Source organism: Bombus vancouverensis, chromosome 3, assembly GCF_051014615.1.
Source record: "Bombus vancouverensis nearcticus chromosome 3, iyBomVanc1_principal, whole genome shotgun sequence".
In the NCBI taxonomy this organism is placed as follows: Eukaryota; Metazoa; Arthropoda; class Insecta; order Hymenoptera; family Apidae; genus Bombus; species Bombus vancouverensis.
The window spans coordinates 2562898-2579669 of record NC_134913.1 but is presented as its reverse complement, the minus strand read 5'-3'; the positions used below and the strand labels follow the sequence as shown (position 1 = coordinate 2579669).

At 35.9% G+C, this 16772-nt stretch overlaps 1 protein-coding gene across 1 annotated transcript in view; it reads right to left on the bottom strand.

Moving 5' to 3' along the window:
* Nucleotides 1-305: 305 nt before the first annotated feature.
* The window catches only part of LOC117164134 (uncharacterized), a 103714-nt gene continuing 87247 nt past the window's right edge, over nucleotides 306-16772 (bottom strand). Inside the window, exon 4 of the mRNA XM_033346982.2 lies at nucleotides 306-381. Coding sequence (XP_033202873.2) covers nucleotides 359-381 — 23 coding nt within the window. The 3' untranslated portion in view covers nucleotides 306-358. The remainder of the gene's footprint in view (nucleotides 382-16772) is intronic.

Sequence of the window (16772 nt, the reverse complement as noted above, 5' to 3'; positions counted from 1 at the left end):
TGAAGGACCCGGTAATGCATTGATGGAGCCGACAACGCCTCGGCTCTCGCGACATTGTCTGTAGTTAGCTCGACGTTTCTTAGGCCCTTCTCCCCGATACTACAATAGTAAATACCAGTTTCACTCATCACATAGACAAAGAAGCACGAACTGTAGAAAACAATTAAAAATTAGCCTCACCTCTCGATTAATTTGTGGCAATACACCTCCGAATAAACCCAAATTCCAATATCTCGCTTTTCTCCATTTAACATTCCGTTTTTCTCCTTTTTTCGAAGCCTAAAAATGTTCTATCCACCGTCCTCGTTATCGTGACCAAACGTGTACATCATAAAAACTGCGGCGGATCGATGAATGATTACACATTGGCTAGCGGCAAGGCTACAAAGTGTAAAATGTAACCGATACAAGGGTATCAGAGACGGAGAGATTATTATCGGTTCGTCCGTATATTATCCGTGGCCGAAAAGGGTCAGCTACGTACAAAGGGATTCAATTTTACCAGGGAAATAAGGACGAAATGATAACAACGTATATCCGAGGAATAAGGGAAATACATGTCCTGTTGTGTATAGGAAATGCAGTAACGTGATCTCGCAGCGTATTTCACGTAGAAATAGCACACTAAAATAAGAAAAATAGTTCATACAAACATATTTTTGTCTTCAAACTACAACTAATTTTGCATTGTTGTAATTAACCGTTCAATCGCGGGTGATTTTCGTATTTTTCTATCACAAAATCGCGGACAAAATTTTCTATCTCGTATATGGAGGTTTAGCACAGGCGCACTCTTAATAAAATACAAAATCGTTGTAGGTTCGTGAAAGTCTTAGATTCTTAAAATTGCAGTTGTGCTTACAAAGTGTCCACGCTCGAAAGTAATATAAGACATCGTATTTTGACGTGAATCGATATCGACAGGTTGATAATGTAAATGAAATAAATAAATAGAAAGAGCGCGGTGCACTCATAACGTGAATCTAACGCGCGAAATTTTTGAGGATATTCTGAATGCGCGCGCTACGTTTCGAAGGAAAAACGGACGAAGCAACGTCTGCGAGGTAACGTCGGCATTCAGAAGAAGACGCGCAGCATCCGGAAACGCGGCGAAGAACGGACATTTTTCTCCGCACAAAAAGTCGGATACGAGGGCAGGAAGCTGAAAAGAAAAAAGCAGAGGCGCGTAGCGTCGGAAGAAAGCGCGCCGATTTATCGAATACAACCGTGCCCCTGGAAGCTTATCCGAGTTTTATGAAGACATTTTTTTAAGTCGCTGCCGTAAAATTGTGTTTCGCTTGTAAATAAGATGCGAAATGTAAAAGTTTGGATGAAAGATACACGAGTGTCGTCGAGATGAAGCAAAGATAAACTCGTTTAATTTGAACAAATTTTTCAGATTCTATAGGGTATCTCGAGAATGTTTAAAACCATGTTTATATAATCTAGATTTTTGTACCTAGAATAATTATACAGTAAAGCATTTCCAGGATCTGGATCATACGGAGGCATCCTATGGTAATTTGTTACGAGCATCTTAAAGACGTCTTTAAAATGTCCTATATTAAAAGACTAGAATCTCTTAAACAAGAGGTTAACAATTTGCTGAAAATTTTAAAAATTTCGTTTAATTGTTTCCATGTAAATACTATTTTTGAAACGCAAATTTGTTTTACTTTCTCACACACTTATGGCATATAAAAAAATCATCAAATTGTGTTGAAAGGTACCTCGAATACAAACTCTTTCGGCTGGCAAGCAGAATTTTAAATCATCCAGTCGATAAATAACGAAATCAAAAGCTTCGAACTGTGTATAGCGCAGAAATTCTCATTTTCGAAAATAGTATCGAAGTCACGTGCACGCATATCGTAAAGCGAGTTGGTGACGCGAAATTCAACAATCGCCGCGGATGAAAGGGGGAGAGGTGGAAATGCAGCAGCCGCCGGAAATGCAATACGCATCGGAAGGGCGCGAAAAATGTTTCACCGAGTGATGGTCGTAAATTTTTATTAGAGGTAAAAGCGCTCGTACCGACGCACATTTGTCAACCGACGACGTCGACGTTGAACCAACCTCCAGAGCAAAGAGATTCATAGGCTATGAAATAATAAAAATCCTTTTTTGAAAATGGGGCCCTCGGATGATTTGTATACTGTCGAACGTGCTTAGTCTCGGTGCAGATATTTTCTCTCGAGAATGTTTTGGACTTGGAGCTGTGCATACTCTGACTGCTGGGATAAAAATTGTTCAAAAAAATGAGGGAGAGATAAACATCCCAATACAATCGTTAAAATGGTTATACACTTTTGTTCATAAGTATTGGGACATTGAATGATCTGATAAGAAATAAGATATGAAATACAATTTCCATGTGATTTTTTTTTATTTTTCTTCTTTTTGTTTCTTTTTTACTGATATCTATGAAATGACAGAAACAAGTACAACCATAGTGGTAAATCTTTCACGTACTGAAAAACAAAAATCACTTTAGAATAGAACGGTGAAAATAGCGCTGATCGAATGGATGGTGGTCCGATTTGCATACGAAGATTGACGTATTTCCTGAATTTACCTGAATCCCACGAACAGTTTGTAGGGAGAAAACTGCAGTAAAATTGTAGGCTTTGAATTAAAATAAATATATTAAAATCCAGAATAATTTAATTTAAGATTCTTATCTAATAACCAACTACATCACAAAAACTATTCATCTCTCTAATATCTTATTTTCTATCGATATCCTGTGCTTCTCTATCGTACAACAAAATACGCAAATTCACGAAATCGCAAGAAGATTCCTTAGCCCGTTCAAAGGGGAGCGATTCTTCTTTTTAAGACCATCGGGAGAACAGCGAGTCGGCCGATTAGTAGCATGGCAATCGTAAAAGGGGGAAAGTGGGCCGAAGCGGATAAAGAAAACGCTCAATACAAGGCACGAAAGAAGAATAGCTCTATTCGATGCAAAAGAAACACAGACAAGCGAACAGAAAAGGCAGTGCGGTGAAACCTAAGATTCTAGCTACGCGATCGAAGCTTTTGCCCCATGAATTTTCGTAAAAGCCTTGAAATTACCCCAAGACGGAGATGAAAGGCTATTTGAATCGTCTATTCTCCGTACCTCCTAGTTCTATCCACGCGTGTTCGCTACCTTGCTCAACTGTCTGACTACGAAATGTTCACCGAGGAGGAAAGTCTTCCACCCTCGCGTCTGATAGTAAGTGTTACGAGCAGGGACGCGAACTTTTGCTCGGTCTGCTGTTCGAGAATTAGGTTCGAGAACTAGCAACCCCTGTTTCTCGTTTGTTTCGACGATTTCAAACCGAGCTTCTTCTTGTTTAATTCAGATGCCGAAAACGCCTACAATTATCGTTTTAATTGAAGGCGGTGGAGAAAAAAAATTATATACTGTTGGACGAGTACTTAAAACTGGTGACGAAAATATTCGTGATAAACATAACTTTTACTTTTACGTTCTATATCTGAAATAAATACAGATAAAACAAGAAAAATATTTTGCATAGATATATTGAAGTATAATATATGTATAAGTCAGAAGATAAAATACTTTTAAATTAACACAAACCGTTGTTTAAATATTGAAAGAAATGTTAAAAAAAATTAATTTTCATGTCTCAGAAATATTAGGACACTTTATAAATCGACGTTAAAGGAAGTAAAGTGGCAATTTTTTTTATGAAAGTAAAATTTCCGATATCCTTTTTGTTCTATAGCATGTTTTAAGTCGTTTAATATGTTGGACATTTTTTTCTTTTTTTTTTTTTTTACTAATCGATACTGTACTTTATTCCTCAATTAGACGAATTTGTTATATCTCTTTAATATTTATTATTGTTTCTTATTGATTCTAGAGTCCAGTTTATTTCATAGGAATGGATGTGCTTGCCTACAGAACTTGCTATCTTAAACACTATCTTCGACATAAATATTAAACTGTTTAGAACGTGTTATTGAACAAAAAAAAATATCAGAAATATTACTTTTATAAAAAAAGTGCCATTTTAGCCTTTTTAACATCGATTTATAAAGTGTCCGAATATTTTTGAGACATGAAAATTTACTTTCTTAACATTTCTTTTAACATTTAAGCAACGGTTTGTTATAAGTCTAACATTTTTTACTTTTCGACATCTGCATATTTTTTTTCGAGACCGACAGTATGAAATGTCTTTTAAAATAACCTTAAACTACATTCTCTCTGTTTGAATATCGCAATTTACATCACTGTTTCTCCAACAACCTATCCGTTTCCCGGTTTAACAATTAAAATCAGAACTACAGTCTACAGGACCGCGTTTCCCTTTAGACGGAATTAGGCGAAGTCGGATATTCCTGGAAAAAAGCTTCTCAGTGGAATCATTGTATAATCCAAATGTATATAATTTGATATTCGATCAATTTAACGTCAAGCTGAACTTACATAAGACTCTGCATTTCAGCGTTAAACATGTTTTCGGAGTTTAGCGTTAAACTGGTGCGAGATTTCTTCGCGACGATGTGAAACGCTGTGATTGTTCTGAACGATCTCTCATTTGTTATTCCATGATCTTTGTACCAAACTGGCTGGAAAACTTCCATCCTCCTAGTGTTTTCTCGATCCATGAATTCCTCCATGTTTTATTCCAGTGAATTTACATTCTTACAAATTTGATAATTTTTCAAAAATCCAGTTTAAACATTTCTTTTGATTAAGTGCAGAATAGCAGTTTCTTTTCGTGATTGCATGATTCATGTATTTTTTTGTAATTTTTTGTCAGTTAAATACATGAAAGTTTTTTACGAAAAGTGTTTAAATATTTTCGTGAGCCACCGTAAAGCAAAGAAGAAAAAGCTTTTAGATATAGAATCATAAATATTTCAGATATGAGCGATAAATCTGCACAATTTTAAGACCTAAAAAAATGTTATAAAATATTCAACCAACTGAGGAAAATTTATATTTACTCTCGAGATCAAATAGAGAATTTAAATGGATATTTAAAATTTGTAAATTGCTTTCCTATGAAAAATAAAAAATAAAACATCATATTTTCTCCCACGCTCTTCAAATATTTTCTGATTGCGAATTATATCGCAAATCGAGTAACGAACAACAACACGCAGTTTTATGCCACGTGCTCTGTTTTCAATACATGCTGAACCTTTTGTACGGAAAAATTTTCGCGCGCTGACGTTTCCAGTGCATACAAAATAAGTGATAGCGTGTATCATCGATAGTACACGTGATTTGAATGAAATGTTGCACAAAAGTGACGTGGCGTTTGTTAAGCTAGCAAATATGAACGCTATATGCTCGCCAAATGACAGAAAGATGTCCAAAACCGAAATAATATCAAAAAATTTGAGAAGTTATAATTGCATCGTACGCCTGGTTACAATTTTCCAGATACGTACAATAAGTGAAAATGGAAAAATTTATCACGTAAGAAAAAATCTTTTATTAATTTTGTACATTGAGAAGTATTATAATATTAAAGACGTCGAAGATGGAGGATTATACGAGATATTATTACATCGAAATGCACAAGATAGATATGTTTATTAAACGAATCTTAAACCAATTTGTGATGATTAAATTGCGAATATTAAATTACGAAATGTTTCGTATAGTTATTAAGAAATATTAATTTGCTGAAAGTTAAAAGCTAAACAAGCTAAGTGGCTTATAAAGAATATGAATCGTTATCAAAATTGTTTATTTAATAAATTAATGATGAAAAAGGAAATGTAATTCTATTTTGAATCGTAAATTATACATTAACAAAAGATTTAATATCATTGTATTTCGTAAGCCAACATACTTACGCAACAGACTATTATTTCCAGAAGCAAATTTTTATCTCAACAATATCATAAAACCACTCGTACATGTCAGAAGAAATGTATGTAAATCTCTGAAAAAAATTAGAAAAATCCTTTAAGAGGAATTCCATTTCATTTTCGGTGCACGTACGTGCCACAAACGTTTCATACATTTTTGCAACGAGCGTTTAGAATATTTTTATTACGGTAAATCGAGTCCATCCGACATGTTGCAGCTTCCAACCACGATTTTATCCAGTTTTTCGTCCGTTGTAGAAATGTTCTTCGTGGAACTGCTCTATTTCTTCTGCTAGCCGCTCGATATTGGTCGCCTCGACGGAATATGGGAACCTACTTAAGTAAATTTCCGCATATTTTATGCAAAGCGTTATCGACGTGGACCGCAACGAGAGATCTCGTGTTTGAGCTGGTTTTTCCTGACATGCTCGTTACATCCGCTCGTACTTTTCACCATCCCTCAATCGCTCTCCCCTATCACGATCTTCCTATCTTTCGTTCTTCTCTTTTTCATTTTTTGTTTTCTACCTTCCCTTTGACGGATCGCATATAAATTTACACTTGCTCGCACCGCGGAGTCTCGTTTCGCGCCTGTCTTTTTTATTTGCGTACAATTCAATTTTTCATGATAGTCGACAAAGCTACGATCAGTGGGCTAGGCGTAAAAAAGCTTCCAGCTCTATTTTGACACCGGTCGAGCGGAACTTCGACTTCCAACCGTTAATTGAATCACGCGTGTCTGTCGAAATTCTATATCCTTGCACATCTACAAAATCTACTTATTGCTCGACATTTTATTTTATCATATTGGAAATTACAATTTCATGGTCGTGATAAAAGGCAACTTTTCAAACAGAGAAATACTAAAATAACTGGAATAATCGATCGTTTATAAAACTTTATTAAAATAAACTCCGTTTCAGCGGTGAGAAAAAATATAAATAAATATTTGTCGGATTATCACTTGGAGTAAGGTTGAGGGCGTTAGATGCGTCTTCGTGGGAATTAGCCATGGATGCGGTACAACACAGGTGTAGTTTATTGCAATAATGAGGTTGTTACAATCTTGACAGTTAATCGCGGCGATTAGGCACTCGCGAAGCTAGTGACAATGGCCTCAGGTTCGATAACGAATCCACGGTCAACGGAATGACGAATGCGATGTGATACACGTATGACTCCATGTACAAGTAAACTTATCTGCATGAACTCAAAAAAAAAAATCCAAGTGGAGCTGCCCTTATATATTTCTCTCCCCACCTCTCGGGTCAATCTTTGTTTTTAAGGAGAGCCATATAATCATTCCATACCTCGTCAGGTACACGTCCCTCCCGTGACCGTGGCTACGTCCAGTGACCCGCTATGTCACTTCGAGCCCAAACTCATCGTCATAAAATCGGATTAGAACATTAAAACTATTTCTTATTTTTTTTTATTACTTAAGTGTAGTTATAGTAAAAGTCTGGATTAGGGTATTAGGGTTTTTCTCAACATTCCAGACGGGAAGTCTCGATGTCCTTTCATCTCCGACATATTTAATATAGTAATTATACTTTCTTCCAAAATATTTTTTAATTTATCAAAGTAGACGTTACAGTTGTCGATAATTACAATGCATACAGTAAAATGAATCTCAATTTTGTAATGCCAATTTCAATTATTGGAATAATGTCTATACCTGCTATACTAATCCTATACTATGGAACTTCGTGAAACTATTTAAAAAAAGAAGGAACAGTAAAATTTTTTTCCATTGAATAGGTTGGTATAATAGAAAAGCAAACCCGTGTTCTTTTTCTTCCACTATTTGCATAATATCCGAGTTTGGTTACTATCGATTTTCACTTAGGAAACTATATTACAGAAGCTTTTTGTGGCGATGAAATAACGGGAATCGAGTTGTTCAGAGAAAACATTTTTCTAGTGCTTGATTAAACCAAAACGTAATGTGATTTGTGTTCAAATTCAATACAACTTCATTTATAAACACAAAATCGTGCTATCAAATATTTTCTTTCCTCAAAATGTACCGCTGAAAAGCGATCTTATTACACAATATAATATCTCGTTTTACTTTCTTTCCGAAGAAATCTATTCCTCTGGACTTCCACTTATTTAGAAATCGATTGAAAACTCGACTCGAGCCTGGCTCCTTGTGTCCCTGTTAATCGTCCAACTAAAAATCGAACTAACGATATTACCATTCAGCGTCAAAACGTAAAGCCCGGGAAAAATGCCCGTCGCGCAATAACGTCTCGCAGCCACGTTGATCTCGTTAACCCCGTTTTTAACGGGTGTCGCCGTCCGTGCCGGTGCTAAGATTGCAGCCGCGGTTATGGACCGTGCCTGGTGTCTATAGGGATAAATGGTAAGGAAAGGCAAGAGGGAAAGGCAAACGATGGCTAAAGAATAACGAAACAGCGAGGAGAGGGAGAGAGTGTAGCGCGAAACTGTCAGAAGGTTACGGGTGGATTGCTCGTAAAAAGCATGCGATTTTACGAGCACTTGCGCTAAACGACAAAATGCAGTTCTACGGGCGAGCACCCCGCGAGACGTTGTTAAGAAGGTGCTTCGTCTCGAATGAAAGCCGTTCACGTGGTTGCGCGCGAACCCACCGAGCACCGGCGGCAACAACGCAAGAAAACACTCCGGCTTGGAATTACATTGTTCGCCGCCGCTGCACTTTTCCATTGCTGTAATTTATTGTAATGAGTTATGACATACATGGCTAGGTGCATGCGCCGCGTCGCCGTTATACTTGGAGCAACCGGGACAAATATGCGCCGCTACGAGAATGAGAACGAGGACGATGACGAAGAGACGTTATTTATCGCGCCGTAGATCGCCGTAAAATTTGTGCAAAAACGATGCAAGATATGGTTTTACTTCTGCTTTGTTTCTTGTTTTGTGAGAAAGTTTGACTATTTGATAGAAAGTTGGCTACTTCGTGGCCTGGATATACAGACGCGAAGAAATGGGCTGATCTTTGATGAGATCTTCGAGGATTGTCGAGGATGTGTAAAATAGCTTATGGTACATATATAATAGATTTTATTGCGTGTTTGGTTTTTTGCGATCTGGGAGAGAGGCTAACATGAGCGAAGCTTTGAAACAGACAAGCACCACGTTGCGGTATTATCGCAAAATTCAATACGTAAAAATTTCAAAATCTTCAAGAAACGTTCACACTCTTGCTGCTCATAAATAATTCTTTTCAAATAATATAGAACGTCAAGAAAAATTATGAACTGCTTTCGAACAAACTATAAACTGATTAAACGATAGCCATTCCTCAGAAAATTTTCAACGGAATAAGTATCGGAAGTGTGCACAAAATCCGTATAAGTCCGATCACATGTCGTTGCAGTGAATTCTTGAAAAATATACTATGGTTCATCTGTGAATCATTGTTAAAGAATGTTGCTTTGTGGAGAGATATCGATACTTTAATTAATGCCGCAGAGTCTTGTTAACCAACGAGAAATTCGCGTCATGAGGGTTGTGGGAGTAAGGATTTTTCCGAGTTTATGGTAATTCGACCACCAATCGTGTTTTGTGCCAAAGACGTGCTGAGATAACAATTAGCCTAGCCAAAGAGAGATTACGAATGAAAAACTCAATGAGACAATGGCAGTAAAACGAATTCGAAGAAGAAACGAGCAGGATTGTCTTTAGTCTGTCTGGACACTTGGGAATCTTTTGAAACATTATGACATTTCTGATACCAGAAATTATTGCTGATTTGCCAATATATATATACATTCATGGATCAATACTACTTATCAATTGTGTACTACAAAATTGTAAGATAATTATACAATTTAGTGACTTTTCTCAGTTTTGATTGTTTGACATCGGTGTTTCTCTTTTCAGCTTAATTCACTTATTGTTTGATTCGTTTAGAATGCCTAATGGAAATAATGGAAATATAATTTGTTATAAAGCTAATATACCTTTAATTATAGTAATAAATGCTATATTTTAATTATAAACGTTGGTGCGCAATTAATTTTATGATTTCATATAATTAAAATAGAAATATCATTTAGCTTTGTAAAGAGAATATTTAAAAAATGATGGTTACTCTTGTTACAAATGACTTGCACATGCTTGGACGTATTGTCAGATTAAATATTGATATGAACTGCTTGAAATCACAATACGTACTTTGTGTGTCAGATCGAAATATTGGATATTGTGGAAATTGAAATTGTTTCATTAAACGACATTTATGACAAATGAAATGTTATAACAAACGACTACACGTACTATATGGTAACATATTATGTTACAGAAATATCCATATAATATCTTTCAATTGCATACCTGTTCCATATTTTACGTTTGTAAAAAAGAATTATTTTTTTATAATATTGAAAAATCGGAACCGTATATAATACTTATTTTTACTAATATTTTTACTAATTTATAATACGGTATATATATAATATTATATAATTCCACATATAATATCCCACATTTAGAATATAATCTTTTAAAATTATCAAAGATTTGTATTTATATTATTATCTAGAAAAGAATAAGTATCCGTATACATATGTAAGTATTTTGTAAGGAAGAATGAATCGAAAATACAGAATAAAATTTTTTCTGAAGATGTTTCGAATAAAATTTGATTCAGAAACATATGAATTTTTTCGAGATTGGTACTTCAGAATATGAAACACGCATGAAACATGCGAAAATACAATAAGTCAGAAACGTGGAATAAAATTTGTTCATTTAAAGTCTGTTCAAATAAATCAAGTTCTACTATATATTGCGTCAAACATGACATTACAAATTTAGAAAAAATGTCCTTCTTTATTGGAAGTGATATGTTTGAAATTTAAAAGAATTACCTCCGCGTTCATCGTCAGGCAACAATGAACAAAACCATGCGGACGAAACGCATTAATACTAAACACCAATATTAAATTAATACTAAACACAACTAATACTAAACAAAAGCAGCAATGTCTTCATAATTATTTACACACATCACTTCTATTCATTTCAGCCAGAGCTTGAAGCGCGAAACTTGGAAGCTTTCATGCAAGATATTGCAAATGTCGTTTACGTTCCTTAGTTGTACAATTTTTTCATTAAAGTATATTATTTGCTACAAAGTGTCGATTTAACATCTATATAGTAAAATAAGATGTTTAAATAACATCTACTAAGTGTACTGTTATAATGATAAATAGAAGTATTAACCTAAGTGTAGTGCAGTTATAAGTGAATGGAAGACTTGAAGTCGACGTCATCGAAATTTGGACGAAAACGATGGGTCTAACGTTGCAAACGTACTGGGCATTCTGCCGAAAACGAGAGATAAGGGAGATAAAGGCCGTTTAAAGGAAGGATCGCAATAGTGTGGTCTCTTGCGTTCTCGGCAACATTAGGTTTCAGCTTGTGAATTCGCCTGTTTTCTTGTATTCCCAGGTGTCCTGTTCTACGCTTTTCCGCAAAATCAGCAGCTTAACGACAACTATCGTGGCGAGCATGGTACAGCGTGTACTTGAAACATTTTCTCCAAAAAGTTAAGTATCTACGATATTGAAATCTTTCAATGCATATGTATAATGTCAGAGACGAGTGAAACGTTCTCAGTTGTATCATTGAATTTGAAGTACTGTTAGAATATTGTTGCATAAAGAAACTTTAACAGTATATGTAAAAAACTTTATCAGAGCAAATCTAATTCACAGAAAATCCAAAGCGTTCGACAACGTTTATCGCTTTCAGCAACAGAATTACAAAATTAATTTTCGACCATAAGCCTCCGTGCATCATGGTATGCAAACAGGTCCTGTTACGTTATTCGAAGTCTCCTTAATTCGCTAGCGCTGACTCCTGATTTACCTGTTTCATAGCGATGCGATGCGACGATTTCCGTTTCACATACGTGAAGTTGCACTCCAGGGGATTCAGCGTGGACCCTTTCAGACGGTATCCCTTCTTGTCGGAGGTCATCTCACTGTGTCCCACAAGATGGAAAAACTTAGATTATCGCATTTATCTTCCAAGACTCCTCGCTGCCTTTCTCCCGTTTCTCGTTCTCCTCGCTTTCCCAAAGCTCGCCTTTCGTCTTCGACTCGCATTCACTGTCGTATTTTCAACGATTTTACGAGGTTCTTCCGGTTCATTTCTCCTATCCGTCCCCTTATTTCACCAGCGTCAAATATTGTCTTTCGCCGTCCTTTCCTTTCCTTCTTCAAAGGACCTTCTGTTCCCTGACCTCTTCCACTTCTTCGGCAAATTTTTCCTTTCGGTTTCCGAGTGTTCTTTGTATTTGTTATGCTTGAAATACGAGTTCACTTGGCTTATTGGATTACATAAACTTCGATAAGTTTATTAATCGTGGTTTCTAAAAGTGTGTTAGAAATTTATTGCCTTGTTGATAAAATAAGCCAAATATTGGATGAATGAAAAAGTGCTGTCACTTTTATGTAATAAACACGTAACAATTATTTTTAATATCTTATTTCTTTTACTTCTTCCAAAAGACAGTGTTCTGCCTCTTTTTTAATGTTTTAGATGCTAACATTTATTTGAGAATAATACCTAAGTACTTCAGGCAAGCTTTACATAACTCATGTCTTGTAAAACAGAGCGAATAATGTGTTTCACCAAAGATATATCGCAGTGTAAGCATCCTACAAGTCATATAATGTTCCTCATTGTACTTTGAAATATGAAACAAATTTCCTCTCTACTGGTTTAAAAAAACAACCAGCTTACAACACTTCATGTATCATCGCATAAAACATCTCTGTACCGTACTTCCTCTTTTTGCTCCCAACCTTTTTTCTTTTTAAAAGGTTCACGTTTCAGTTCTTCGATGGTCTTCTGTACTCGTGCCAAATTTCCCCTCCGTAGCTTCTTATTCATTGCTCTTATCGATACGTGTAGACTTCTACAGAACATACGTATATCGTGTAACATTGCCTCTCGTTTCACTGTCGCTGAAAATCTTCTATTCGATCCTCTAATTCCTTTTTTTCTTTGTTAAATCCTTTATAGTATTCTCTATTTTTTGTATCTGTACTACGGATGAAAAGTTGAAAAATAAAGCGTTTTTTCGTAACTGGAAACTAAAACACGCAGTGGGAGAACTAAATTTAAAGAAAGACTAAAACAAGGGGTAGTTTAGTTTTAAAAATTACCAATCTCTATGTAGATTAACAAATTAGCGACTTCAACATAGCCGTATAAATTAATCCTGGAGATATCGGCATTTTATTTTGTCTAAATTCGTCTGTATATTAAAGTAGAATATAGAATGCCTGCGAAAGAGACCAGCGTAAATCTGAAATTTTCCACAAGGTTCGTAGTCTCTTTCCACGATGTCAAATTTGCATTGAAATGGAACACATAGATATAGAACATTTTTTATAAAAATAACTGTGACAAAAATATGATTTGAAATAGACGTCGTCTGTCTTTTAACCTATTTCCTCCAAGTTTTATTTCCGAACATGAATAGCTCGTGAAAGCAGTGAAACGCTTATAGAAATTTAAATAAATGTTCAAATACCTTTGAAACTCGCCCTATTTTAATGACGATTATAAATTTATCTATAATTCGACTCTTCTCACATCGCTTTGTGTATCCGTATGTCTCCCTAGTTTCTCGAAAGACCTTCTTTTTCCCCTACTTACCATCTTCGTTCTTCTATACTGTTCCGTTTCTTTTCTACTTATCTCACAGTCACACGGCGAATAAAGGAAAGTTTCGAGGACGCTGGAGATTCTTCTTCGATTCAGCTCTCTTCTTCGTTTGCCGGATTTCTCTGGCCCCTTTCGACTCCCTTCGCCACAGATTTACAACAGCCAAGTACGTACTTGGGTGCCGTAATTCCAAAAAAGTTTTCTTCTTCGGGTTGAGCCGGTTTAGAGGCGTGCCTAGAAAAAGGAGAGCGATCCACCACTTCACAGGGATAATACTACCCTTTAAATTATTCCCTTTCCTTGAAACCTTTTACCACTAGAAATTACAAATCGATTAGGTATTAGAAAGTTTAGGTAACGATGGTCTTCATTTATTTTTATCGACTCAGATTCATGTGAAACTTCTTATTGATTACTTGCTATTCAATGTAATCGATATTTTCTTTTACTCTTCTAATTTCTTCAATTTCTTCTCCGATTAATCTCCGGATGTCTTCTACAATTAACGCACTCGCAGGTAGTAACCAAGACAAACCACCCCGTTTGAAAACGCGGCCACAAAGGATATCGTTTCAAACTTCCTATAAAGTGAACTTGGCGAAATAAGTTAACTCGAAGAGCTCGGCTGAGCGAGCCAGGCTGAATAGCTAGCGTGTCAGCATATTTTTCATTTAAAGGGAGGCAAAAGTTAACCGAGACGGTAATAACCGTCCCAAAGTGTCCGCCAACTTTTACCCTACTTCCGAGACAAAGAATTTTTCAACGTCGTCCCACGACTACATCCTGATCCAGTCAAGAGAATTTATATTTGTTGGTGATTTAATGGCGTACCGTTATTCGTTCGATAGCCTTCGAACTGCCAAGCAATTTTCGTTCGTGAGTTCGATGGTAAAAATGTAGAACACGATTTCTCGCGTTTCATCGTTGTCATTCTCATCGTTTTTGTTTCTTTCTCTTTTTCTTCGATCCTCTTTCCCTACGATTCGCGTAACATTCTGCTAAATCGCACCGTTAAAGGTAGCCGAACACCATCTTTCCTTGGTGTTCACGACCCCGGATCGCGGTTTAAGAATCATAATGGACTTGGATTGTACTTTCAACGTTCCTTTAAAGGAGAATATGGCTATTTTTTTTCTTCTTTCCCAACCAATATATCGTTGAATTTTTCAAGTTATAGGTCGATCGAATTACAATGACTTTAATCTTTGTAATCTTCGCAATATAATGAAATATTATAACGCGATTAAATTGCTACTAATTGGGGGATAATGTAACGTTGATTTTCGAGGACAAGCCAATCTTATTAGAGCAGCGTGAACCATAAACGTTGGTATGTTTTACGTAAATGCATACAAATCGTATTTCGCGTGAAAGTTCTGACTTCCGAAAATGCTGGAACGAAGGAAAGAGGAAGCTCGTTTATTTAGTCGTTTGAGGGGAAATTCCAAGTCTCGTTCTCTCCGGGGTTCTCACTTCGTTCTCATGCGAATCACACTTTTGAGCGTCAGATCGGAGATCGTATCGCGAAAACAGCTAGTTAAGGAGTTTGATTGCGCCGAAACACGCCGCTTTCGTAATCAGATAAGAGTCGTCGTCCTCCATTTTCGACTCCTTTAAACTAATAGACGCCTCCGTCTGTCCCTTTTGGCTCGGGTAATTCACCGATGAGAAAGATAATCCTGCGAAATTGCTGGCCACATTTCCACTAACCAGCCAGATTCGTATCGCGAAAATTTGAACACTTCGATAAGCTCGTTTTACGAAGAATGTTATTTCTTGCTTTCATACTTTATCGATTTTTACTTGAAGTCGTATTTCAGACTTGTGTGTTTTTAACTATTCTCTTTATTATATGTTTCTTTAAACAAATCTCTGTTATTTATCGAGTTTGATATAATATGTATGTATTACCTAAGAACCATACAGTATTAACTAGGAAGTTTTAATAGCGCAATTTAGACATAACTTCTTCACTCCAGAAAGTTTTAATAGCGCAATTTACAATTTTAAATAGTCGGATCTATGTCCGAAAGTTGTTCTTTTTTATAATAATTGTTCGTAGGAGTTCCACAGGAGTTATTTATATTGTAATGGTATTTCTGTTTTTTTTTACTAAACGAAAGTTAATAGTTGATTTAGTTTCTTCCACTTTCAATAGAATTATTACTTTTTGCTTTACTTTCGGACGTCAGCGTTTTAATTTTAATTAAAACCCGAGTTAAGCAAAGTAATTTTGCCAAGTAAAGACTAGACACTTAAAATAAAAAAAAAACATTTTTCCCTTCTTCCGACTTGACCAAAGATTATGCTACTGCTTTTGCTGTTTATGAAAAGTTTAAATGCACATGTTAATGTGCATTAGAAATTGTTACAACAAATCGCTTTCGTCTTATTTCGTTTACAACTCAAAAAAATACACGAATTTTTATCGAAATAAAATTCACTCGAGTTCAACAGCTACGTTCGAAGGGTAACAACCGATTTAGCTCTCAATTTAAGAAAAGAAAATCGATGTAAGCCGTCCGATATAAATATACCGTAGACATTTTGTAGCTGCACATACCGATTCAGATTAGATCGATGGATTTCCGCCATTTTTATGCCTGTTGAATTCCGACAAAGAGATCAATTTTCTAGAATCGAGTTTCCCTCTGAAATATTGACGTAGAATGTAGATTGTAAACGAATAAGCGGCAGTTCTTGATCCGCTTTACGAAAATCCATGGACGCGTGTCATCTGTTTGCGAATGTTTCTCGTGGAGAAATTGAGCTGTATAAGATAACGAAAACAGACCTTCGTTTTACTGTATACATGAAAATGAGTAGCTTTTCTTGAATGACGTTTAAAAGGATTATCGGAAACCGATCATAGATTTCAAAGAAAACGAAGTGGTTTGAATGAGTCGAATGAATAGATCTCAATCAATTTGCTAATTAAATTTGAATAATAATTAAATAATGTTTGTTAAAATAAACGAACAAATAATAATAATAATAATGATAATAATAATAATAATGCATCTGCGAACACCACACATTCTCATTGTCAGACTTGTCGAATAATTTTCGTTCCGTGTTTCCAACGAGACAGGGAAAAGAAGCGACGATTGTAATTCGTCTTCGTCCCGGAGTCATCGCATGACATAATAATCGAGCTCGGAAATTTTGACGTGCCTGTTAGTCGTGTTGCGACCTGCATTCTTGCAACACGCTCGACCATGTTACTCTCGAATTGAATACAAGGAATGCCATCTTGT